The 25,423-nt window shown below is 38.8% G+C and overlaps 1 protein-coding gene across 3 annotated transcripts in view; it reads left to right on the forward strand.

Annotated features, from left to right (window-relative positions):
- The window catches only part of MIPOL1 (mirror-image polydactyly 1), a 206,414-nt gene that overhangs the window by 46,795 nt on the left and 134,196 nt on the right, over window positions 1–25,423 (forward strand). For 2 of the 3 annotated variants that reach the window (XM_064149041.1, XM_064149050.1), the window contains 4 exons: window positions 9,990–10,176; window positions 11,664–11,799; window positions 12,750–12,855; window positions 24,001–24,130. In XM_064149041.1, the coding sequence (XP_064005111.1) occupies window positions 9,990–10,176; window positions 11,664–11,799; window positions 12,750–12,855; window positions 24,001–24,130 (559 nt within the window). The remainder of the gene's footprint in view (window positions 1–9,989; window positions 10,177–11,663; window positions 11,800–12,749; window positions 12,856–24,000; window positions 24,131–25,423) is intronic. The other variant, XM_064149059.1, reaches the window with a different exon arrangement.

The following is a 25,423-nucleotide window of genomic DNA, read 5'->3' on the forward strand; positions in this document are numbered from 1 at the left end:
GTTGAGTCTGCTGACGAATACTAATAAATGCCTGCAACAATCCAGACGAGAGATGCCTGGCAACAAAGCTATGCGGTGGACCTCCCTGATCTTCTCCAGTTCACAACCTGACCTTTTGAAAAATTGGCTGGGCTAAGCTGCAGAATTTGGGTGTAATGGTTATTGTTAACTCCAGCTTTAGGATTTATTAATTTGTGTGATCAAGACTTACCTATACTTCAAAGTTTCAAAAGACCAAACACAATCATCCATCCATTAGAACTAACATTGTGTTTCAGTGAATCCCACTTAGTGTCTGCCTAGAGATTCTGCTGTTTTGATGCATTTGGAATATAAAAATGCCTTTTCAAGTGTGAGACCAATGCCATGAAAATCTGGTGTCTTCTCAGAGTCTAATATTTTTAAATTAACAATATGTTAATGAATTGCAAACGGAGAGCGGAATGCCAGAGGAAATGTCTGATATTTACACATTAAGAAGTGCATCACAATTAACTGCAGTGAATAGCAAAACAATAATTGGCTGGGTGTTCTAAAGAATTGTAAGTGATTTTCTATTTTTAAATATTCACCAGTTTGTACACAGTTGCTGTTTAGATGCAAGAGAAGAGGGCAAAAGACTTAGTAAGAGAGACAGACATCATGGCTAAAATAATTGGAATTCTTGGGCAATTGTAAAACTTTGCCCTTGCAGAGTAACTTCAAATGTTCTTAACCTCCTTCCCAATTTATTTCTTTATGAAGGATGGTACAAGGGTTCTGCACAAGTACAATAAATAAATAAACACAGATGTCCCCCCCACTTAAATTGCTAACACAGAATGAATTCAGTGTTGTCTTTTGGAGTCCTTTAAGGAATTAAAAAACAAACCATTTAACTTCTGAGTTTTGCTGGTATTTTAGCAGTCAGAATATTTTCAGGCCTCTTTTGTTTGTGTCATGAGATACAAAGCAAAGCTAAGACACTGATGCAAAATGTAATTTAGGTTATTCTTGCTTCATTTGTAGAGAACTTTCTCAGTGAGTTCTTGTGAGAAAACATTGTTCTGTTTGGCCATGATTTTTGGACAACTTAAACACTTACTTGTAGCCAGAGATTGTACTGTTTGGTTAACCTGTCTGACTTCTAAAAGAGTTGTAATTCTTTGGAAGTTCTCTGAATTAGTCAGTTTAAAAAGGAAAAAAAAAAAAAAACCCAACGTGTGGTGTCATTTCTTCTGCCCACTATTGAAATTACAGGAAGTTTGTTTATACTATGTACTGCACAACAGAAATTTACTCTGTCATATGAATGAAAATCTATAATTTTGAAGGAGTGTGGAAGGAGACCACTTTAGTTATTTGAAATTTCTCTTTTTTTTTTTTTTTTGATTGTGTAAATGTTATTCTATAATTATAAGTAAAAAGAGGGGCTTTCTTGAAGTCTAGTTGAAATTGGTTGCTGAAGCATGTCTGACAGAAGAGAGAAGAACTTGAGGTCTCTGAGGAGGAGTAGGAGCAGGAGGAGGTCCCAGCACAGGCTTCATGATACAGCATGGATATAGTGCCTTGGACTTCAGTTTTAGTTCTACTGTGCCTTGCTCAATGACCTCAGTACAGTTACTTCATTATTGTGTGCCTCAATCTCAATGGCTTTAAAATTACTATCACAGTGCTTATACATCCCTTATAAAATATCTGTGAGAGCTTCCAGAAAACGTTGATTTGAAGGCTTATTTCAGTGAGTCTCTGACACTTGCTTCTTAAAGTAAGATCAGATATCCTATGTCAGCACAAAATCCAGGACCTTTCTGAGTAAGAGTTACTTAAAAGTATGTTGATCGTCCTCATGCTGATTTGACCCATAGTGCTCTCAGCGGAGCCCACAGTGACGTATCTTTGAGGCACTGATCATGCAATCTGTCTATGTGTTGATATCCTCTTTGTTAGTGCCAAGGGCTTGGCTGATTATATATGGCATTTTGGCTGGACAAAGTGCTAGGAAGTGAAAGGAGTTAGCTTTGTATTGCAAAACTACTCTGAGCTCAGTCTTCAGTTGTTATCAGATTCCTGTGGCTGCCATTCTGCCATGCTACAAAAGTGGTTTAGTGAGATCTTATGAGTCCTGCTGAATAATCAGCTCAAAGTTTGCCCAGTTTTCTTTAAACATTAGGAAAAAAGTGTTGTGAAGGGACAACCATTTGCTGTTAGATTCAGGTTATTGATTCTCAGTATTTTGCCCTGGAGGGGTTAAATAGCTGGTAACATGAGTAAATCTGTAGTAAGTCCAAAGATGAGTAAACCTGCACTTTCTTTCCTGTTTGTTTGTTTGTTTTGGAGAAAATGTATATTGACCTTGTACTTTCTGTCCTGAGCTTTTGTAATTGTTTTGCAGAAACAGGAGAAGTAAGTACCACTTCTTTTCTTGGGATTAATTCTGAAAATTTGTTTGCAGATTTTGGGAAAGATTTAAAGACAGTGAGGAAAAGGTCAAAAATAGTGAAGAGCCTTTGATGTATGCATGTCTTACATTTGTGTCCATTCAAATACAACTGAAAAGAGAAATAACAGGCAACCTGAAAATGCAAAACACCTAGATTCTTTTCTTTCCACTTAGGTCAAGCAGTAGGATCAGATTTCTTCCCACAGCCTCATTTTCTTTCTTTGCATATTTATGCCTATAAAATATTTTCATTTTCAGTTTTCTATTCAATTTCAAAATTTACACCTTTTAGTCCTTCGGTAAAGGCTTGAACTATCAAGCAGCCTGAGTTCACAGTCATTCTGTTTAGTAGAATCTCTAGCAGTTACACAACTGAGTGGCAAAAAGGCTGACTCATCATTTTCAGCTCAACAAGCAATATTCAGCCTTACAATTAATTTCATTTGCATAGCCTGAAATGTTAGTGGCTGTCACACTCACGTTTTTCACTAGACTTAAATACTTGATTTCTATCTGAGTTGAATTCTTAGCAACATCAATTGCATTAGATGTTATGAACTGAAGAACTCCATAGTCCATTTTTCATATGAAGGCTATTAAAATTGACTTGAGCATCTGCCCTATGAAGAGAAACTAGGAGACCTGGGACTGTTTGAGAAGGCTGAGAGGAGATCTTGTCAATGTCTATAAAACATCTGAGGGGTGGGTGTCAAGTGGATGGGGCCAACCTCTTTTTGGTGGTGCACAGTAGTAAGACAAGGAACAGTGGATGGGAACTTGAACATAGAAGGTTTCACCTCAACATGAGTAGAAACTTCTTTACAGTGAGGGTGACAGAGCACTGGAACAGGCTGCTCAGAGAGGTGGTGGAATCTCCTTCTCTAGAGACTTTCAAAACCCGCCTGGATGCATTCCTGGGCAGACTAGCCTAGGTGATCCTGCTTTGGAAGGGGACTGGACTCAGTCTCTGGAGGCTCCTTCTAACTGCTAACATTCTGATTCTGTGATATTAGATCAGCAGTTGTCTTTGTCCTGACACCTTGCTAGAAGACTTGCAGCTGTGTGTGTTGTCATACACACATGGCCAAAAATTTTCTGTACAGCAATGTTTGTAATATTATTAAACATACAAAAAAATCAAGATAATTTGGAAGTCACTAATAAAGAATAACAATTAGTCTACTGAAAAGAAAAAGTTTTCTAGTAATGCTCTTACTTCACAGTTGTTGCAGCAAGCTGAGGCAGATGTGTGGCTTTCAGGTAGGGGCAAGAGCAAGTATGTTTAGATTGTAGGACGTGTGTCCTTTTATTCCTGCAGGAATGGTTTAGTTTGGGGTGGGATGACTCTTGGCTTTGATAGTTTTGTTGGAGAGTGAGTATTCCCTCTTGGTGTTTGAAAGTCAGTGGTTTGGGTATGGCAGAAAGACACACACACACAAAAAAATTAAATAGAAATTGAAGCCGTGGTGATATTTAGAGTGAGAAGCAAAACAAGTGCTTAACAGTACATAAGAGTTTGTCAGCCACTGAATTTCAGGAGATTTTAGTAATGGAGACTGCTTTTAATTCATCAGATGTCAAACACTGCATTTTTTTCAAGTGTTTTCAATTTGACAGTGTCATGTAGGCATAAGCTACTGAGTTTATACTCAGCTTTGCTTGTACTCCCAGAGTGTGTGGGGCTCATTTCCTTTGTAGTTTTCCTCTCTTACGCTGTTCAGCCTCTTGCTGCCATCCCTCTAGGGATTCATTCATGCAGTCTTTTGTAGATAGATGAGAATGTTCTTTGTCTATGCTACAGACCAGCTTCATGCAAATACTAGGAAGCTATAGGTAGCAAGCATTAAATGTTACCACACTTGAAGCTGGTTTGGAGCACCAAGGGCTTCCATATTCATCTGCAGGTAGATCTGTAGCCAACCATGTATTTTGCAGTGCTCTATGCATGTTCTGTTGTTTTATGTTTTGTTTTGTTTTTTCTCCTTTAATGTTATTCCACAGAGATCCCCTGCAAACCTCTGAGCTGATCAATGCAATTTGGCTTAGTAGGGTGCTGAAAGAATACAAGCAAGGGAGATACCTACCCAGCTTATGCTGGAGGACAGGACTGCTGAATATGCTGGATGGTATAACAAGGGCTGCCACTGCCTCTTCAGCCTTCTAGGTGAATCTGCACTTTTGTGCACTCACATCTTCCACACTTCTTTCCATATTATCAGTGCAGAATTCTCTATTGCTGCACGTTCATGGAATCATAGAATCATCCAGGTTGGAAGAGACCTCCAAGATCATGCAGTCCAACCTATCCCCCAGCCCTATCCAGTCAACTAGACCATGGCACTAAGTGCCTCATCCAGTCTTTTCTTGAAGACCTCCAGGGACGGTGCCTCCACCACCTCCCTGGGCAGCCCATTCCAATGGCAAATCACTCTCTCTGTGAAGAACTTCCTCCTAACATCCAGCCTATACTTTTTCCAGCACAACTTGAGACTGTGTCCCCTTGTCCTGTTGCTGGTTGTCTGGGAGAAGAGACCAACCCCGATCCCACTGCCAATCTCCCACTTCTTAGAAGCCATGAGGAATAGTGAATGTAAATGTGTTAGGTTCAATGTTTTCACTTGACTTTTTAACTACTCCCAGCTTAACAACTCTGAATTCTTTCCTGCCTTTACTATTTCAAGCCATGACAGCATTATCTTCCCCTTACATCCCTCACAATCAATTCCCAGCTTTAATTCAAGTGTCTTTATATTCCTTCTTCCTAACATTTGCTTTTCTTTCCCTCAATGTGAACAAGCTATTCATTCAAGATAAATACATACAGAATATCACGTGTTCAACTTCTCCCCATAATGAAATATTAATCTGGGCTACTGAACTTGTTCTATTTTCTATCAAAAATAGGTAGTTTAGTATACTCAAGAACCAGAATCAGTGGTGATGATACCACTTAAACTACAGCATTTTTTCCCAAAGCTTGCCAGGGTGTTTTACCCTTTCTCTGATGTTTCCTGTGCAGCCTAATCATTGCAAATATGACTTACTCCCCAGTGTGCCTCTGTAGCATCAGTAATTAGCACACAATACAGTTTGCAGGAGGTGTGAGGAAAAGCATTGAAGTGCATTGATTATTATTGCCACTTATTCTAGCAGCATTACAAGCAACCATGTACCAAGGCCTGAATTACTTGAAGTGGGGGTTGTGAGCTATATGGAGAATAGAGTGGCTTTAAAGATAAAAATATCACTATGCCCAAAGGTCTGACAACATTGAAAATGTCTTCCCCAAAGGATTCTATAGACAGACTTAACATGCTAACCAAAAGGAAAAAATGCATTACAGCTTTACTAAACAAGTAAAAATCTCTGACCTTGATGCCCTTGGGCAGAGTGCTTCCACTCCTGGGCGGTGGAGGGTGCCATCATCTTCTCTCTTGTAAAGCCAGTAGGCAAAACCACCAGATCCTCTGCCTTTCACCTAACATTTCCAGGAATGCCACTTACAGGCTTGCTGTGATGCTGCTTAGTCTTACCCATGTGCTTGAGGGAATTGAATCTGAATGAAAAGATGTACTGCAAATGTAAATTGCTTAAAGAAGTAGCATTAGCATTAATAAATGCCAACATGGGTCTAGTCTCATTCGAATTCTTTATTTTTTTCAGCTGCTGTAACTTACAGCTGTAGGCATAAAAATGGCCTAAGAATTTAGCCTGAAGTTTTGCTGTTATTCATAGAATGATTTTTGTTGGAAGGGACTTCTGAAGGTTGTCTAGTTCAACCCCTTCTGCACTCAGCAGGGGCATCCTCGACTAAATCAGTTTGCCCAGAGTCTTGTCAAGCCTCACCTTGAATATCGTAAGGGATGGGGCCTAAACTACCTCCCTGAACAACCTCTTCCAGTGTTCCACTACCTTCATAGGAAAGAACTTGCTGCTAACATCCAATCTAAATCTACTCTTCCTTAGTTTGAAACCATTGCCCCTTGTCCCATCACTACAGGCCTTTGTAAACAATCCCTCTCCAGTCTTCTTGTAGGCCCCCCCTCAGGTACTGGATAGCCACTGTTATAATGGTCTCCCCAGAACCTTCCTTCAGGCTGAACAACCCCAGCTCCCTCAGCCTGTCTTTGCAGCAGAGGTATTCCAACTCCCTCATCATTTCATGGACCTCCTCTGAACCAGATCAGTTATGTCCATGTCCTTCCTATGTTGAGGGCTTCAGAGCTGGATGCAGTATTCCAGGTGAGGTTTCAGCAGAGCAAGATGTCAGAATCACCTCACTTGATCTGCTGGCTGTGCTTCTCTTGATGCAGCCCAGGATGTGATTTGCCTTCTGGGCTGCAAGCACACACTCTCTGCTCGTACTCATTGCTGCTCTTCGTGTAGGCCTCTGTGATAATGTTGTGGTGACCTGAGCATGGTGCTTAAAGGTGTGAGGTCTATCCTGATAAGTAGGAAATAAAGCATGGATCCAGAAAGATGTTGTTTTCACAGAATCACAGAATGTCAGGGGCTGGAAGGGACCTCGAAAGCTCATCCAGTCCAACCTCCCTGCCAGAGCAGGATCACCTATACCATATCACACAGGCATGCATCCAGGCACCTTTTGAATATCTCCAGAAAGGGAGACTCTGCAACCCCCCTGAACAGCCTGTTCCAGTGCTCTGTCACCCTCACACTGAAAAAAAATCATCCTCATATTTACACGAAACTTCCTAAGCCTCAGCTTCCACCCATTTCCCCTTGTCCTGGCATGGCTCCGTCCTCCTGACACTCACCATTTACATATTTATAAACATTGTTGAGGTCACCTCTCAGTCTCCTCTTCCCAAACTAAAGATCCCCAGCTCCCTCAGTCTCTCCTCATAAGAGAGCTGTTCCATCCCCTTAATCATCTTTGTGGCTCTGCACTGGACTTTCTCAAGCAGTTCTATGTCCCTCTTGAACTGAGGGGCCCAGAACTGGACAAAATAGTCCAGATGCAGCCTCACCAGGGCAGAGTAGAGGGGCAGGAGAACCTCTCCCAACCTACTAACCACATTTCTTTTAATACACCCCAGAATGGCATTGGCCTTCCCGACCACAAGAGCACAGTGCTGGCTCATGGTTAACCTTCTATCAACTAGGATCCCCAGATCTTTTTCCTCTTCACTGCTTTCCAACAGGGCAGTCTTCAACCTATACTGATAGTTGGGGTTGTTCTTTCCCAGGTGCAAGACTCTGCACTAGTCTTTGTTGAATTTCATTAAATTTTTTCCTGCCTAACCCTCCAGCCTATCCAAGTCTCACTAAATGGCAGCACAGCCTTCTGGTGTGTCAGGCACTCCACCCAGTTTGGTGTCATCAGCAAACTTGCTGACAGGGCACTCTGTGCCCTCATGCAGGTCATTGATGAATATATTGAACAGAACTGGTCCCAGTACTCCTGTGGGACCCCACTAGTTACAGGCCTCCTACTGGGCTCCATCCCACTGACCACAACTCTCTGACTTCTTTCCTTCAACCAATTCCCAGACCACCTCACTACCTGATCATCCAGAACACACTGCCTCAGTTTAGCCAGAAGGATGATATGGGAGACAGTGCCAAATGCTTTACTGAAATCAAGATAAACCACATCCACTGCTCTACCATCATCCATCCACCTGGTTATGTCCTCATAAAAGGCTGTCAGGTTGGTCAAACATGACTTGCCCTTGGTAAAACCATGTTGACTGCTCCTAATGACCCCAGTGTCCTTGCTATGCCTAAGGAGAGCTTATCTGAGGATAAGCTGCTCCATTACCTTTCCAGGGATGGAGGTGAGGCTGACCAGTCTATAGTTACCTGGGTCCTCCTTCTTAGCCTTTTTGAAGATTGGGATGATGTTTGCTCTCCTCTAATCCCCAGGCAACTTGACTTTGGTAAGTCTTTGGATTCAGTGTCCTGTAACATCATAAAAGAGGAGCAAATGGTGGGTTACGTAAGTAAACAGTGACATCGATTGAAAACTGGCTTAATGTCGGTGCCTAGATGGTGATGATCAGTAGCACAAAGTCCAGTGGGAGGCAAGTCACTAGTAGTGAGGCAAAAATGGATCTATTCCCGTTCAATGTCTTCATTAATGATCTGGATGATGGATCAGATTATATCCTCAGCAAGTTTGCTGATGATACAAAGCCATGGAGAGTAGTTGATACACCAGAGGCTTATGCTGGCAGAGAGGAATCTCTTGAAGCTGAGCAAAGGAAAATGTCAAGAAGCTCTGCACATGACCAGGAATAATCCCATGAAACTGTAAATGTATGACACCAACTGCCTAGAAAGCAGCTCTACAGAAAGAGGTTGGGGTCCTTGCACTCATAGCAAGCTGGCCAAGCTGCATTAGAAAGAACATTGCCAGCAGATCAAGGGAGGTGATTTATCCTCTCAGCTCAGCCCTGGTGAAATCACATAGAGAGTGTCAAGTGCAGTTCTGAACTCTTTAGTATGTGAAAGAGATGGACTAACTGGAGCAAGTCCAGCAAAGAGCCACCATCTGATGTCTGAGGAGAGGCTGAGAGCTGAGACAGCCTTAAAAAGGGAAGAGTTGAGGGAGTGGATGTGTGCTTCTCTGTCTTACATGCAGTTTGATACCTTGATACTGATACTGATGTATATTTCTGAGCTATTTGCAGATGAGAGCAACTGTATAGATAGTTTCTTATTATTTTTGAGGAAGAAGTAATAAGTTGGGTTGAAGAATGTATACCCTGTAATTTACCAAAGATGTTTGGAAACACTAACATTATTAAAGGAGCAAAGGCTCCAGTGTTTGTTCTCTACTAATCTAAATTAAAGAATGAAGAATATATGCACTTTTTTTGTCCCCATTTGCAGCTTATTTTTAGGCTTGTCATTTTTTAATATAGTTCCACAATTAAAAGTTAACTTGTTCTTACTTTATGAAAGAACATTCATGGTATGCAGATCTTACTTTCATTTAAATACCTTGATATGTGAAGTATGTCCTAAAAATATCTACTATCCAAACGTAAGAGAACTCTCACAATCAACATTTTAATCAGATCGTTTTTCCCTTTGGCACAATTTGTGCTTTGCATTCTTCAAGTTCTTTAGTTGTATGAGCCTGTGACTTACACTCTCCAGGAGTCAATAATGAGGCCTTAAATTTATCATTGCTAATAACATCTTGCTGGTACTCCTTTTGTAGCCAAAATAGATTTGAAAAAGACCTTACTAGATTTCCTTGCCTACATCAGAGATTCATCATATATTGCTAGGTTAGAGCTGACTTTTGCGAAAGGTAAATAATTTCCCAACATCAGCACTATTTTCAGCAGTTATTTAAGGGAAATGGTGCTGATTTTTTCAGGTTTCTTTGTGTTAAATCCAGTATTTAGGTTGCAAGACAAACATCCATGGTCTTGTTCCTTAGTGGGATTGGGAAGCTGTAAATCTGCAGCTAGAGTTCTTTCTCCTTCCTGCCACAACTAAGAGTGTAGCAAGCCATCTTCAAATGAGAAATCTCGAGTTTGTGTTCTTTCTCCAAATGAAAACAAATGTGTTTGCTTTTATTTCCAATTAGAAACACACAACTTGAAACATAAAAAAGATGACTTCTGTATTGAACTTCAGTCTCACCAGAATTCTCAAAAAAACCCAGAATTTCTCAGCCAGGCAGAAGCTGAAGTGCTGACATTTTCAGGTTTATCAGGAACCAGTCAAAGAGGAGGAGTCCAAATCGGTTATGATTCCAGTCCCGAAGAACCAAGGTAAAACCTTTATCCTTTCCTATAACTTTTGCAGATTCAAATTATAGACAACGTGCATACAGATTTTTAGGCAAAGATATGGAAAGTTACTTCCCATCTGACAAATCTGTAAGTTAGCTTTTTACTTAGACTCATCCATCTGCCCTTTGCTTGTGGAATGCAGCATTTCACCACAGTATTTGCCAGCACTGATAGAAAATACGGTGGTGGCAGTGGCTTGTGTGAGACACTGGGGTTATTGCAATGATTGTGATCTCTCCAGAGAGTTTTAGAAGTGCATGCTGAACAGAATTAGAAACAGTGATCAAAAAGTCTAATAGTATCTGTGGCTTTACACAACAAGCACAATGTAGCCTGAGTATGATGAATGAACAGGAAGCAGGAATAAAGCAGGATGAAGTCTGATAAAGCTGAAAGAGAAAAGAGGAGGAGACGTAATACCTTGTGGACATTGTGTGACTGGAGAACTGTAAATATGATTGAAAAGTGAAGATTTCAGTCTGTCATTAATTTTGTCATTTATTGTGGTTAATTTCCATACTAAGCTACGTGTAGAATCCCAAAAGTAAAGACTAAAAATTCTTTGTAATAGGTACTTTATAAAGTGCACAAAATCTGTCCTTCCTCAGATAGATTGCAGTTGGAATTTAAGATCAGAAAATACTTTATGTCCTCCTTATAATCCAGCCACCTGCCAGTATTGCTGCCATCGTATATGTGAGATGATAGAATCTTATAATGCTTTGTGTTGGAAGGGACCTGTAGAGGTCGTCTAGTCCAACCTTCCGTCAGTGAGCAGGGACATCTTTAACTAGAGCAAGTAGCTTAGATCAGAGTGATCTGTATCAACAAATAGCCAAGGAGTTTTACAAAAGTCTTACACCGAGACATAATTTTTATGGCTGTTGACTCTTGTCTTAATTTTCCTCATCTTTGGCTAAAGAGGCTATCTTAAGACTCTGTGAGTGGCATACAGTGTGGCCTTCCTGTTGTCACTTAGAATATTGAGAATAACAGATTTTACAGATTTCTTCAAGATCAATTCCTTGATCTTGTCTTCTGGATATTCTCATTTCACTTAACATGGAATTGTCCATCCTACCAAAAGAATTTGTTTTCTTTTAACCTGAGCATCAGTTTCCTTACTTTGTCAGTCTGTGTTAAGCATGGGGTTTTAAATATTTTATTTCCTTAAGCATTTTGTGTTTATAGGCTTCATAACCAATTTATATTCATCTCTTTTATGCCTCGGTACTGTAGTACATTTATTTACTATTCCAGACTTAGAGATTTTTTTTTTTCAGAAGTAAAGATTTAAGAAGTGATAGAAGGACATCCCTTTTACTGGCTATTTAATACATTTGCAGTGGTTAACAAGTTTTGATAATTTATTTCTGTGTATTTTGTGTGGCCAGGGGTGAGGGGGGAAGGAACTGGTTTTGCATTATTTTTCTTTCCTTTTTTTTTTTTTCTCCTCCTAATCACAGCACTGTGGAAAGAAAGGCTAACAGGATGTTCCTTGAATTTAAATCCTCATGGAGGGATGCTGCAGAGTTAGATGGAAAAACAGAAACTGCATACCTTTTGAAAGAATTGGACACTCTGAGAGCCAAAAATAAACAGGTACGATTAAGATATTCACATCACAGTGTTTGCTCTTTTATGGTTGTCTTACAAAACACACATTTTAAACTGTTACTAATTTAGTTTTGTTATTTATTTTAGTGCACCAATCAATAGGTTTCTTGTCATTTTGGATTCTTAGTATCTGCTTAACTGCTGCTTCTCTGGAATTAAAAACATCTTTCGTCCTGCACACTCTGGCCTTGTTAATCAGCTACAGGTTCTTGTACCATGGGTGAAAATCAAGTAGGACCAAAACCGACGCCAGGATCCGGAGCTTGTGCTTCTAGACACGTGGTCCAGATAACAAATGTGCCCTGACATATCCTCTTGAGGGGAAGAAAACTCTGTCCTATTTGGGCACTGAATTGCATCTGGCATTAGTAGCAGTTGCATGTGCCTAAACAACAGAGCAGAGTAGCCTTTCCATGAAGTGTCACTGAATATTCAGTGGCAAGCTCAAATATCTATGCAAGAACAAATTAGGTCAATCTCCACTTAAAAAAAAGGCCTCAACGTGTGGAAAAGTACCAGTTTTCTTTTTGGTGATGCATACAAAAAGTATGTAATTACACCACAGTGTCTTTAGGCCACAATGTCAGTATTTTTGGTAGGAAATAGGCTATTCATGCAAACACCACACACACTGTATTTGATGTCATTCAGAACTGCTTTAGCAAGAAGAGCTACTGCTCGTGATATGTGAATGGAAGAATCCCAAGTGAAAATAATGACACCCACATTGCTGCTTGCCTCAGAGAAAGATAGAGATGATAATGAAAACAAATATTTCTAATGTTTGTCCTTTGAAATAAATACAATTAACTGAACTTCTGGTGTATTGCTTAGTGATTGCATTTTGAAGGTAAGAAGCACTTCATTTAAAAATGTGTTGTAGTTGCCCAAGTTTCAGCTACATAAAGATCTTACTGTCCATTTGTTCAATTCAGCTTCAAGATAAGCTCTCTGAAAAGGACCAGGAGCTGAAGACAATAAAGCTGGACTTAGAACTGCAAGAGGGAGCTACAGAAGCTAAGATTGCAGGAAAGATTGCAGGTACAGTAGACAAGCATTTAACAGATGGCTATATGGCTTGTACAGTACCCACGGTTGCTATATGACGTGGCCCCATGAACGTTAGCTTTATTTGCTAAAGGAGGGATGATATGACTCTTTTTTTCCCCCTTTTTTTTATGTGTGGCTGTTTAGAGTTGCTTAGAAAATAGGTGGCTTTAACATCCTGGTACTGGTATTAGCAGGAGCTTTACCTGTATTCATACTGATTTGGGCATTAAATGCATTGTTAACACCATGTCAATCCAATCACAAAAAGGTTGTTTGTTTTGTTGGAAGGTCCTGAACAAACAAGGGGAAATAATGATTACCAGTGCCTCTACCTTTCAACCAGCAGTTCAAATACCACTTATTGTTCTAGCTTGTTCAGAGCAATACTACCCCCTTCCCATGATTGGAGATAGTCACACATTCACCTCAATACAAAACTCATGCTGCTCTTAAAAATCTGTTCTTCTGGTAGTTATAATGATTTTTGGTATAATGATGGTGTGTATCCACTGAAGGAAGTTCATACAAATTCCCAAAATGAAAGGTTTTTAAGCTTCTAGTTGAATGTGAATGCTCACTTACATTTGTAGATTGTTCTTTCAGTAGACACACAAGAGTGAAGATGGCAATCTGTGACTTTGGATATGTTGTTATTAAAAAGTGACTCTGTGCTAGGAGGATGAAAAATACTGAGGTTTTTCTCCAAATGTTTCAAAGAAAAATAAAAAGGAGTGAGAGTTCTTTTATCAATTCACCATATCCTTTTTTTTTCATCAATAAATTGCAAGCTAGGTAAAATTGTGTCCTCCTAGGCTGCACACACTTCATATACTTTTAATAGTACTAATACCTGTCCCTAAAATATTAGTACTGTAATGGAGTAGGAACTGTCCTTAGGAAAATGGAGCAGAAAAAAATTCCAGCTGAAAAAATAAATGGCTGATTTCACACTTAATGTCAGAGTACTGAGAATACAATATTCTGTGGACATTATAGAGGGAAGAGAGAGTTTCTTGTTTTTTTGTGATGGAGTAAGGGAAAGACAAATCTAATCTACCTAACAGGAAACATAACTTTATTCATATTTCATTTCACATTAACTGCTTGCTTTATTTTCAAGAATCTGCACTATGTGTCATAGTTATATCTAGCAGCTGAGAGCTAATGCACATTGTCTGGGTTGAATCCCAAGCTCTGTGTTTGTTCCTGGATGTTTGCACAGTGTTTGACTTCTATACCTGTAAGAGAGAAATATTTTCTTTGATATAGGTGGTCATTGCTCATTAAAATTTGTGTATCAAACAAAACAAATGTGTATCAAAAGGTGTATCAAAAACACATTTATTCTCAGTTTTATGGATACAGTTGCAATATTTGTTACTAAATAGTTTTTTTCCTGCACTACTGTTTAACCTTTCTGGTTATGTCCTAAGCATAAAGTTGTCTTCATAGAATGGCTTAGGTTGGAAGGGACCTTGAAATTCATCTATTCTAACCTCCCCACCATGGGCAGGGACATCTCTCAACCAGAAACAGCTGCTCAAGGTTTCATCCAACCTGCTCTTGAACACCTCTAGGCAGGAAACAGCCACAGCCTCCCTGGTTAGCCTATTCCCGAGTCTCAATGCCCTTGTACTGAAGAACTTCTTCCTAAGATCCAGTCTAAACCTACTCTCCCTCAGCATCAAACCATTCACACTTGTCCTATCACTAGACACCCTTACGAAAAGTCCCTCTCCAGCCTTCCTGTACAATCCCTTCAGGTATTGGAAGGCAACTATGAGTTCACCCTAAATATGATTAGAGTAGTTATTTTTACAAGAAAGAACAAGCCAAATTCTAATGAGGGTTACAATGTATAATAAAGATGACCTTTAAAAAAAAAACCAAACCTTTTTTCTCCTTTTATGAGTTCAATAAGGATAAAATCTTTAAATGCTGAGAGAGTGGGCAAGAGGATCCTTCAGCTAGATGCCAAAAGGCACTATCTTTGATATTTCAAGTGGTTTTTGTTTCTGAATTAGAGTTCTAGGTATGTTACCAAGTTTGGGTAGATGGTTTGAAACCTGGAATGGTGTGAATCAAATTGAATTCGTGGGGATCTTTGTGCCTGTCTCTCATAACAGCCTTAGCGTGAGCTCTAATGGACAAGTGGTACTTAATAAACACTCAGTATGTTTAGGGGAAAACTTTTCCCCCTTGTGTTAAGTCCTTTGAGGAAAGAAGAACCCATGCTGCTCTGATTTCATATTGCTAGTTAATGTTTAATTACTGCAGTGTATAACACATGGCAGAGTGCAGCTTGTAAATATGGGTGCTTGCATTTTTATTACTACTTAGTACTGACTGTATGATAAGAAAGTGACTCTACAAAACTATATTGTAAAAAACATCAGAAAGGTCCTCACCACTTTGAGGAATTAGAAGATATACATGATGGAAAAGAGTTTTTAATATTCTGTGGAATAACTTATTTTTAAAAATATGCTTATTTTCAAATTTTACTGGCCTCAAAAATGTATTTTAGAACTTCCTTGTGTCCCTGTCTCTGTGTCTGGTAGCTATAGCTAAGGAAGATGCAGGACTTTGATGGTTTGTTTGCAGACTTTTAATCATTAAAGACTACTGTTTCTGGTTATCATACTTGTCACAGATTCGTGCTGCTTCTTTGTTATTCTTCTGTTGGATTTTCTCTTATTATAAGCCAGAAAGTACTTCTAGTCCCTGTCATTAAGAGAACAAGAACAAAGGTCGAGGCAACACTAGGACTAGGATATGAGGGAAAAAGGGATCACAACATGTGAACTGGCTCTGAAGAACAGACAAATCTTCTAATGTGGGAATGCAGAACTCTGATACGTTGAACAGAAAAGGGAATGGAGCCACTCTGTGTTAGGGAGAGCAAAGAGGGAAGGACCACATATCTACTGAGGACATGCAGGAAGGCAAAGACAGAGGCATTACAAAGGAGTTAAGTCTTTAAAAATCATTAGCAGAGAAAGCAGATCCCACTTAGGATGCACATAATGAGTCCTGTCCTAGCAGAAGGATTCTGCTATATAGCAACTTACAGAGGAAAGAGAGGATTGAGTGTGAGAATTGTAGAGCATAGTGGTAATCTCTCTAGGCTAGATAAAAATCAAAGCTCTCTCTTCTCACACCAACTTTCTGCAACAAGACACTGCACTAACTGCTGCAACAAGACACATATGAGAACCTCATCTCTTGGAGTATTTTTGTTGCTGTCACAGTGCTGTATGTTGAGAATGAAGATACAATAAAAAATATTTCTCCTTAAATCTTTTAGTAGCAAGGACCATTCAGGGATGGGAAGGAGGTAGAGGAGGTGGGATGAGGTGCCCGTATCTGATAGTAATGTTACAAGAAGTTAGTAGTTTTTAAGATCAGTCAACTCAGCAGGAATAAGTGGATTGAGTCCATCCTTGCTAGCTGTTTTACACAACTTCTAATGTTTGAGAACTGTAGTAGCATTCTGCAGGTGCTCGCTGAAAGACCAGGATAACTACAGGAAGTATAGTGTGGAAAAACGGGAAAACAGTACTGCCAATACTGTTGTATATGTTACACAGTTTTCAGTCTCTTGGAAACTCCAGCAATGTGCCTACAGCAAAGTCTCTATTTTCAGGTCTGTTTTTGCAAACATGTTGAAAATTAACATTTGTGGTGGTTTGGAATTCTTGATTATGGCATGGAAATATTCATGAACGTTATTCGATGTTTCCTAAATTAACATGGAAAATAATTATTGAGGGTATGTGCAATAGCTTTCATAGCAAAAGTGAGAGTTAGATTGATTTAACACTCTATAAAGTAAGAGGAAATAAGTAATCTTGCCAGTAATAAACTTTGAGTGACAATAACATCCAGCCCAGAAGAAAGGTATTTTCCATTTCTTCAAAGCTCACTTTAAGAGTCCTTTTTCAGATGTTATTTTTCTTTCTTGCATGTCATCCATTAAAGATTAGCTGTGGAAGGCTGGAGCATGGAGAGATTATGAATGACAGAACAACTCCTGCAGAATAATAATCAGTTTTTGGTATTTAATGCTGTTTGACTTTTGCAGACACATTTCTTATTAACCTTTGGTACAAACAGAAATCCAGGTTCCTGATATCTCATGGAGAAGATGAATTCAAGATCCTCTTCCAATTAAACTGAAATAAGGCCAATATTGGGCTTTAGCCAAAGGAACTCAATAGTCCCCAACCCTTCTGTTTATAAATCTAAATATGAACAATATTTTACAGTTTAAGTAGGTAATGCATATACTTCTAACTCAGTTTCCTGTGCATGATTCATTTATACATCTAGCCTACACCATTCTTAAGGGATTTGTCCTATTAATGTTTCATTATGCAACTATTTCCCAACTGTTTTTTCAGAGTATTTCCTGGTAAATAACAATTTTGGAAATAGCTGTAGGATTTTAATCCTCTTTATAGGAAGAACAACAATACATCTAAATAACAGGAGAAAAAAAAAAAGATGGGGATGTTGTGACTGAGAATATCCTGGTTTAATTTTTAACAGCTTAATATGAAACAATATAATTTTACTTTCAGATAGTCAGAACTGTAAATGGTCAAAAAGTTATGTGCAGCTCTTTGAAGTACAATACACAATGAGCTGGCAGAGGTTAAAATGTAAATTACTCGACTATTTATAGGTGCAGCTTGTATGTAAAAAGCAAGCCAATATCTTCTGCATATTTTTATTATTGGTCTGGCCCTTCTGTCTTCCTACACTGCAGTGCTAGATGAACATAAAGAATTGGGGTTTATTCAGGAATAAATAGTCTGCAAATAATCTACTTGGAGTATCACAAAAACTTCTCCTTCACCTGTCAAATTATAACTTGAAAACTTGTATGTAACACTTCTGGCGTCCCCCCCCCCTAAATTAAATATTCAGGCATCAGTAATTATTCACTGGAAAAAAAGTTTAGCAGCATTATGGCTTGAGTTTTGAAGTCAGCTGTGTTCTGTGTGTTTGAAATTGAGACTTATGTGTTGCACAGGGATTGGCTTGCACAAGAACTGCCTTGGGGTCTGTCTGTAATACTCTCTCCTATTCTTGCCCACTTTATTTTTTTTTTAATTGAATGGGGATCTGAGTACACAAAGAAAAGCCTGTGCAGAGCTGCCACTAAGCAACTTTACCCTTTTATTAACACCCTGTTTATAGCATTTGAAATCTAGGAGCACATAAATGCTATGCAGTAAATACATACAACAAACACAAAGCAATAAAGAAGTCACTATGTTCTATCAGTGTTTGCTCAGATTGCTTTATCTGTAAAGTCACATTTAGGTGTAAATGACTTGTAGTCTGTAATTCCTAGTACAGACCAGTGAAAACTCTTGAGTAGTTTCACTATGAGCTTCTTATCATTATTTTGCTTTTCTTTTTCAGTTATAGGTCATAACTGAAAGTGAATGAGTGGTAGCTTTCAAAGAAGGAGCTAGGAACTTAAGTTGACAGTCTGCCCTGGAGCTCATGGTTAGTTTGCCATTAACCCGAATGAGAACTGTGTAAGGGCCTTAGGCTTTGAACATTTCTAGGGATTATCTGCGTTTTGTAACATGTACGCACAGAGACCAATTAATGACACATTTTGGAGGCTTTCATAGCAATGCAACAAATCTTTTTTTTTTCTTTTTTTTTTTTTTTAATTTGGCTATGGTAAGATTGACTTCTTATTTAAGAATTGCGAGTACATCATTAATCTTGTAGAAGGAAGTCTCTGAGGATTTTCATTTCTGAAATGACTGCATAACAAATACATACATGTTTGTATTTCTGCAAGGAGAACAAGCATATATCCATATGGTTAAATAAAATTTAATAATAGTGGCCCATCTGGAAATGGCAAGGATCATTTTCAAGTCCTCTTGTGATTAGACAGACAGAGATCCAGCAACGGTGGACAAGAATGGAAGGATGCATGAAAAAGGGCAAATAGTCACTGAAACTTTTTCTCCATATACTTCCCTTATTCCTCACATTTGTGTAGCTGTTACTTAGAAATCCAAAGTGAAAACACACCAAAAAAAATCACTTAAAAGCTTCTAAAACCTTTCTGTAGGGTAAATTTCATCTGACAGTTATTTCATGGAAGCAGCTGAGCAGGATAAACAAGAAGCTCATCACAGGAATCTTGAATTCTAAGTATGGCTTAACCAAGCAAGTTCTTTCATGTTGCTACTTTTCCTTCAGAATAATATACAACTCCAGAAGGCTGAAAACAAAAAGTACTTTTTGCTTCATCTTTATCATGAGTTCAACATTGCCTCTGATCTATAGAGCTCTATACTTGTGTTAAACAGAAGCGTATTAGCAAATTATGCATCAAATTGTTTTTGTTTTTTTTTAACTGTTACAGTACTTCAGTCAATTCTTGAACCTTTAAGATGGTCAGAGCCTTTTTTTTTTTTCCCTTTGGTAAAATTATACCACCTCAGTTGTACTTCTTGTTGTAATGGTGTGACTAGTCAAATTGCTTTAAATGTACCAGAATCGATGCCAAAGAAGATCCCAAGTCACGCATCATTTAGCAACCACTGCTCTTGAATTCTAACATTTAAACTGCAAATGTATGACATTCTGGCACAATAGGTCGTTATTAACAGAAAAAAACTTTCTCATCATGTCTTTTTCTTGGAAGTAGCTGATCACTATAACTTGTGTGCTCTTTACAAAAAGAAATAGCAAAATTTTAATTGTACTGTTTCTTCAATTGTGGAGTTTTTTGAATACCCCAAATCAAATTCAGTAGTTTGTCACAACTGTTAATGTCAAACACCTTGCAAAGTCCAGAATATTGATTACTATTTCTGCAAAACTGACTTAACCTGAAATTTGAATATATTGTATTTGACTAATTGATATTTGCAATCAGAATGTTAACTGTATCTTGTGAGATTGCATCTTTTCCTTGTAACGTCCAGCCTGTATTCTGGACTTTATGTTTTATGGGGAGTAATGTGAAGTGATTTCTGCTGCGATAGGAGTTTTCAGTCCTAACAATTTCTTCTTTCTCGCCTCTCTTATTCAGTTGGGGTTTTTTATTTACACAGAGGACATCTAGGAAATCAGCAAACAGACTTTTTTTTTCCTAGGAACCATGCTTCTCTCCCTTCCCCCAAAGCTCTGTTATTTGGAAAATCATGAACCACTGTTTAAACTAGAATGGTTTCCAACATACCTTCCCACTACTGCTGTGTTTTAAAGGTAGTTTAAAAAGTGTAGAAGATAGGTTTGCCAAAAGAATCAGATTCAACTAAGAAAATATGTACACTACTTTGACTCAGTAAACTCATACTCAGTATGGTTCATCTTCTTCATATTTACTTTTGCCCACATTAGAAAACAATTAGCTTACTAAACAAATTTGAGTATTTGGGAAGAAAAAATCTACTTTGAGTCTTTCTCATTTGACTAAGAATTACATGATATTTGATAAGCTTGTTTAAAAATGGACATATCCAAATATTATTGTAAACACCCATTGATTTGTTTTACCTGCAATATAAGTATTTTACTTAGTTGGCTTACATAGTAGCTAATAATATTTGTTAATGTAATTTAACTGCTGTGAACCTTTACTGAACAAATATTGAAATTTATACAAGTCAAAGAAAGAGAATCTCTAATGACTTTTGTAAAAGCTTCCATTTAATAGTTAAGGAGAAAAGTTTATATGACATACCAGTTGCAATTAACAGTAGATTTTACATTTAATAAAAAGAAAGAAGCATATGTATTTGCTTTATTCATTCCATCATAATTTGCATTAGAGCTGTGGGTGTTTAATGAGCAAATTCCAGCTAAAATGCTATATTGATTTTCTAAGTGAACTTTGTAATAGCTATCTACCTTACAAAAGCTCTCTGTTTACAATTGTTTTCTTCACTAAAAGCTAAAAAGGGCTTAGAATTGATGAGTTTAGCATAATGATTCTTTTGAAATAAAGAGCTCTTTTTGAGTATGCAAAGAGTTTTAGTTACAATGAGGAAGATGTTAATAAATTATTCCAAAGCAAAAAAAAAAAAAAAAAAAAAAGTGAATGCAACTAAGTGGTGCTGCCATATTTGTGTATATTACAGTGTTTGCAAAGATTACAAAAGAATCCCTTTCTTCTTAATTTAGCACTATGGGCTTTGAAACTTTAACTCTTGAGTGTAGATGAATTAGTAAATGACACAGTTCATTTTAGGTTAGAATCATAGAATCACAGAATCAACCAGGTTGGAAGAGACCTCCAAGATCATCCAGTCCAACCTAGCACCCAGCCCTAGCCAGTCAACTAGACCATGGCACTAAGTGCCTCATCGACTCTCTTCTTGAACACCTCCAGGGACAGTGCCTCCACCACCTCCCTGGGCAGCCCATTCCAATGCCAATCACTCTCTCTGGGAAGAACTTCCTCCTCACATCCAGCCTATACTTCCCCCTGCACAATTTGAGACTGTGTCCCCTTGTTCTGTTGCTGGCTGCCTGGGAGAAGAGACCAACCTCCACCTGGCTACAATGTCCCTTTAGGTAGATGTAGACAGCAATGAGGTCACCCCTGAGCCTCCTCTTCTCCAGGCTAAACAACCCCAGCTCCCTCAGCCTCTCTTCATAGGGTTTGTGTTCCAGGCCTCTCACCAGCTTTGTTGCCCTTCTCTGGACACCTTCCAGGTTAATGCTTAGCTTATCCATACATCATTTTTCTGTGTCATCTTCTTGCTCAAAACATGAATTCTTTATGAATTGGAGTCTTGTTGGGCAGGCCTTAAGATAAGCAGAATAAGGATTAGTTGGTGTGCCATCAAATGGTTCTCCAAGGAAAACCATGTGATGTCAACCAGAGAAGTTGGTGACTAAGTAGCTGAGTCACTTTTTTCATTGCTTGGGGCATCAGGTCAGTGAACCAGTACGGGATTATTCTGCTGGATGTGTCATTTCTTATATGGGACTTAGAAGCCTGGCTTGAGCTCAGTTAATTTTCATAGATCCGTAGAATGGTTTAGGTTGAAATGGACCTTGAAGACTATCTAGTTCTGCCCTGCCCCCCTGCTACAGGCAGGGACATCTTGCACTAGACCAGGCCTCTCAAAGGCCTTATCCAACCTGATCTTATATACATCTAAGGAGGGGGACAACTACCTCCCTGGGCAACCTGTTCCAGTGTCTTGTCTGTGTCCCCCCTAATCACAGTGACCCCTCTTGCTCCTCAGCACTGCTAGACTCTGAGTGAGGAAAAACTATCCACACAAAATTGCTGCAAGTTTCTATGGGGCCCTTCCTTCATCACCTCACCTAGCGGATGCTGGGCAATGGCCATCACCAAGGAACACCATCTACCCGAAATCTGCAGTTTCCTTACATTTCAGATCTCTCAGGTTTCTGTTGTAAGTGCTGGCCTAATGACTGTACCTGCAGCTCCTCTGCAGGTTTTTGTGAGAGAAGGGACTGCACTTCCAGAAGTAATATTTGGCCTTCCTCTTTTGCCTGGTTTGATGTTACTTTGCAATCTGATGCTAGACCTGCATAAAATGCTTCCTGACTCCTCAGTATCACTCTTTTCTCCAACATGAGAAAAGAAGGTTGCTCTCCTACCTTGAAAATCTTCCTTACCCAACTCTCTAGACTTTTTCTGGTTAGTTTTCTCATTCATCTTACACCTCTGGTTATCTGAGCTGCTTTTAAAGAGTACAGAAACATACCACTTCTTGTATTGCAATAGGTTGAGGAATTTGGGTTTTTCCAATACTGATGAAGTGTGTTTTCTGCCATCAATATAGCTGCTACCAAAATGTACTACTCTGTTCCTATTGCTACGTTCTGTGAAGAGCTATAAAATGTTTAATATTATATCACACTATGAAGTGGATGTAAGAGTAAATGAATATATAAAGGTGACTAAGTTGAGGTGAGAATGGAGGGATAAGAGCTCTAGGCTAAATTGAAGAGCTTATCTTTGAGATTTTAACTTAATGATTTAAGCAGTGGTTCAGAGATGAGCAGAGTTCTGAAGCAAGTAAGGAAGCCCTTTTCTTTGCATAAATGGCTCAATAAGGAAAAGGTTCTTGAGAAATTAATGCCAAAATTTGAAATAGACTGTAACATGGTGTTAGAAAACTGGCTAAACACCAGCTTGGCAGGCAAGAAGGAAATCATGGAGAACTCTGGAACCTACAGACCTCAGCTGAGTTTTTTAAAGGTGCCTGTGACAATCAGAAAAGATGTAGTCCCTTGTCTTGGAGTGACAGAGGTCTTACTATGGCATCCTGAAAGTCCCTAGGCATTTTGACTGCAGAGTTTTATGATGACTATGAGGGGAGATTTGCAGTATTGCAGAGGGAAATGATGAAAGTATGAATAAAGATTTTAGTGGAGGCAGGGTCGAGGTAAGGATTCTGGCAGAGTGCCAGAGATGGTGTTAGACATATTGACAGGGGAGAGGCAGGGAGGAAACGTAAGCTCAGGATGAAGAATGACTTGAAGGTGTTAGTTTGCTTCCAAGGATAGACAGTAAATCTGAGTTTATTGGCACCTAATGCTCCAAGGTCCATGTATGCTGTAACAGATAATATAACAGTATATTACACAATAAAGTAAAGGCTTGGCAGAGAAGAAGAGATGCCAGCTGTGCCACACTTGTGGCACAGAGACAGACTATGAAACTATTAGAATTTTTAATATTTAATATCAGTGTGCCACTCTGATAGGAGGCAGTGTCATTGTACAAGTAGTTTATATGTATCATTACTTTCAACTTTATGTCCTAGAAGAAACCTGCCAATGTCTCACATGATTCTGAGGTTTCAGAATTACTTCTCCATTTAATGAGAACATAAAGCAAATCACTTCCTTGCCCTGTTTGGTTATACAGGGGTGAATTTGAAAACACATAGCTTTATTTCATGCCTTAAAATACTCATTTTAGCAATCAGCAGCAATTTGGCATTGTGTCTGAAGAGTAATGCAGACCTTATTCAGAGTAATCTGAGGTCAGTTGAGAAATGTTGATTTTAGGAAATGCTGGCAAAGACCCATATAAATGCATCTAATAGTGTCTTTCCTAGTCAAACTCATCTTGTTTGTTAAGCACACTGGTTACCTTTGCAGCTCTGGTGGAAGAAGTTTATTCTGCTCAACGGGAACGTGATGAGGCTGTCATGGCAAGGCTTCGGCTAGCCAATGAAGAGAGAGATGAAGCATTTCTACGAGTCCAGCGTTTAGAAGAGTCTCTCAGGGAGTAAGTATACATTTCCTTCCCTGTGCAAAAAAGTTTTTGTGTCAGCCTGTGGCTGTCAGAAGCTCCTCAACAGTGGTTATATAGGAAAACTTAGCATGAACTTCTTCGTGATGCAATACAAGGCTAGTGCTAGTCTTACTGTGCTGTGGGTTCCTTTGTTATCCATCCTATAAGACTGCATTTTTTTCTCTGGAGTCTGACAGCAAGATGAATAATTTTGATCACAAAAATTAAAAATATAATCAAAAGCTGTTGTATTGATTCATTCAAGAACAAATAAGATGAATGTGACATTTTCTAGGGATCTTTTGACAGGGAGTACCAGAATGTCAGTCAGAAGTTACAATGTATAGGAAATCAATCAAGGCCTTAAGCCCACTAGACATTATCTTCATCAAAATTTCTGGTAATGATGTGTGTAACATAGTAAAAATACGTAGGTTTTTCTTATTTTTAGTATATGAGGAGTTTATAAGGGCAATAAGGGCATAATTAATATTTCATGCCGTTTTATGTATGCCATGTTAACAGAAATAGGTAATCTCATGTTAATTTAAACTGTTAAGTCAGGAGAGGAAGATCAAGAACGGTTTCTTTTCTCACTTCAGAATATAGGTAGCTTTGAAGCTACAGCTTGCTTCTCCGTGTAATCCTTCTCCATCTGACTGGTGATCATCTTGCTTACCATCTATGATAGGCCTCCAAAGGATACTCCTCAAAGTCTAGACTGCTTTGAGGACCAGTCACTGAGGAAACTGTAGATGTGCTTTAAGTTCCCTGAAGAGGTGTTGTAATTCTGAGCCTTCCTCTCACCTTTCCAGTATTTCCTGTCACTCTTCTAATTTTGTACATATGTGACCCAAACATAAGGTCATGCAACTCAAGGTCTTTGGGATTAAAGCATTCACATCCTCCAGCAAAGTAATCATTCTGGTCAACATACCTAGTAAGTGACTTCTGGGTTTCTTAAGGAACTCAACAAGTTATTGAGAGGTGAATTTCTGCTTTTTCTGCATTGGAATACATACACACATGTTGGCAGGTCTTGACATGCATGAAATCTCTCAGAACACCATCACATGTTTTCCCTTCAAGCCCTTCTGCCCTCTTCACTCATGTACTCTAAAACCAACTCAGGTCTATGCAGAAGGATGAGAAAAAAGAAACTTGCATTTCTTGAAGAACATGCATATGACCTTCCCCCAAAAAAATGTCATTGCAGAAGGTTCTGTATACACTGGTAATGACAAAAGGATGCTTGCTCCAAGGAGAGGGTCAGTAACTCCGTTTGAC

Source organism: Pogoniulus pusillus, chromosome 1, assembly GCF_015220805.1.
Source record: "Pogoniulus pusillus isolate bPogPus1 chromosome 1, bPogPus1.pri, whole genome shotgun sequence".
Taxonomy (NCBI): domain Eukaryota; kingdom Metazoa; phylum Chordata; class Aves; order Piciformes; family Lybiidae; genus Pogoniulus; species Pogoniulus pusillus.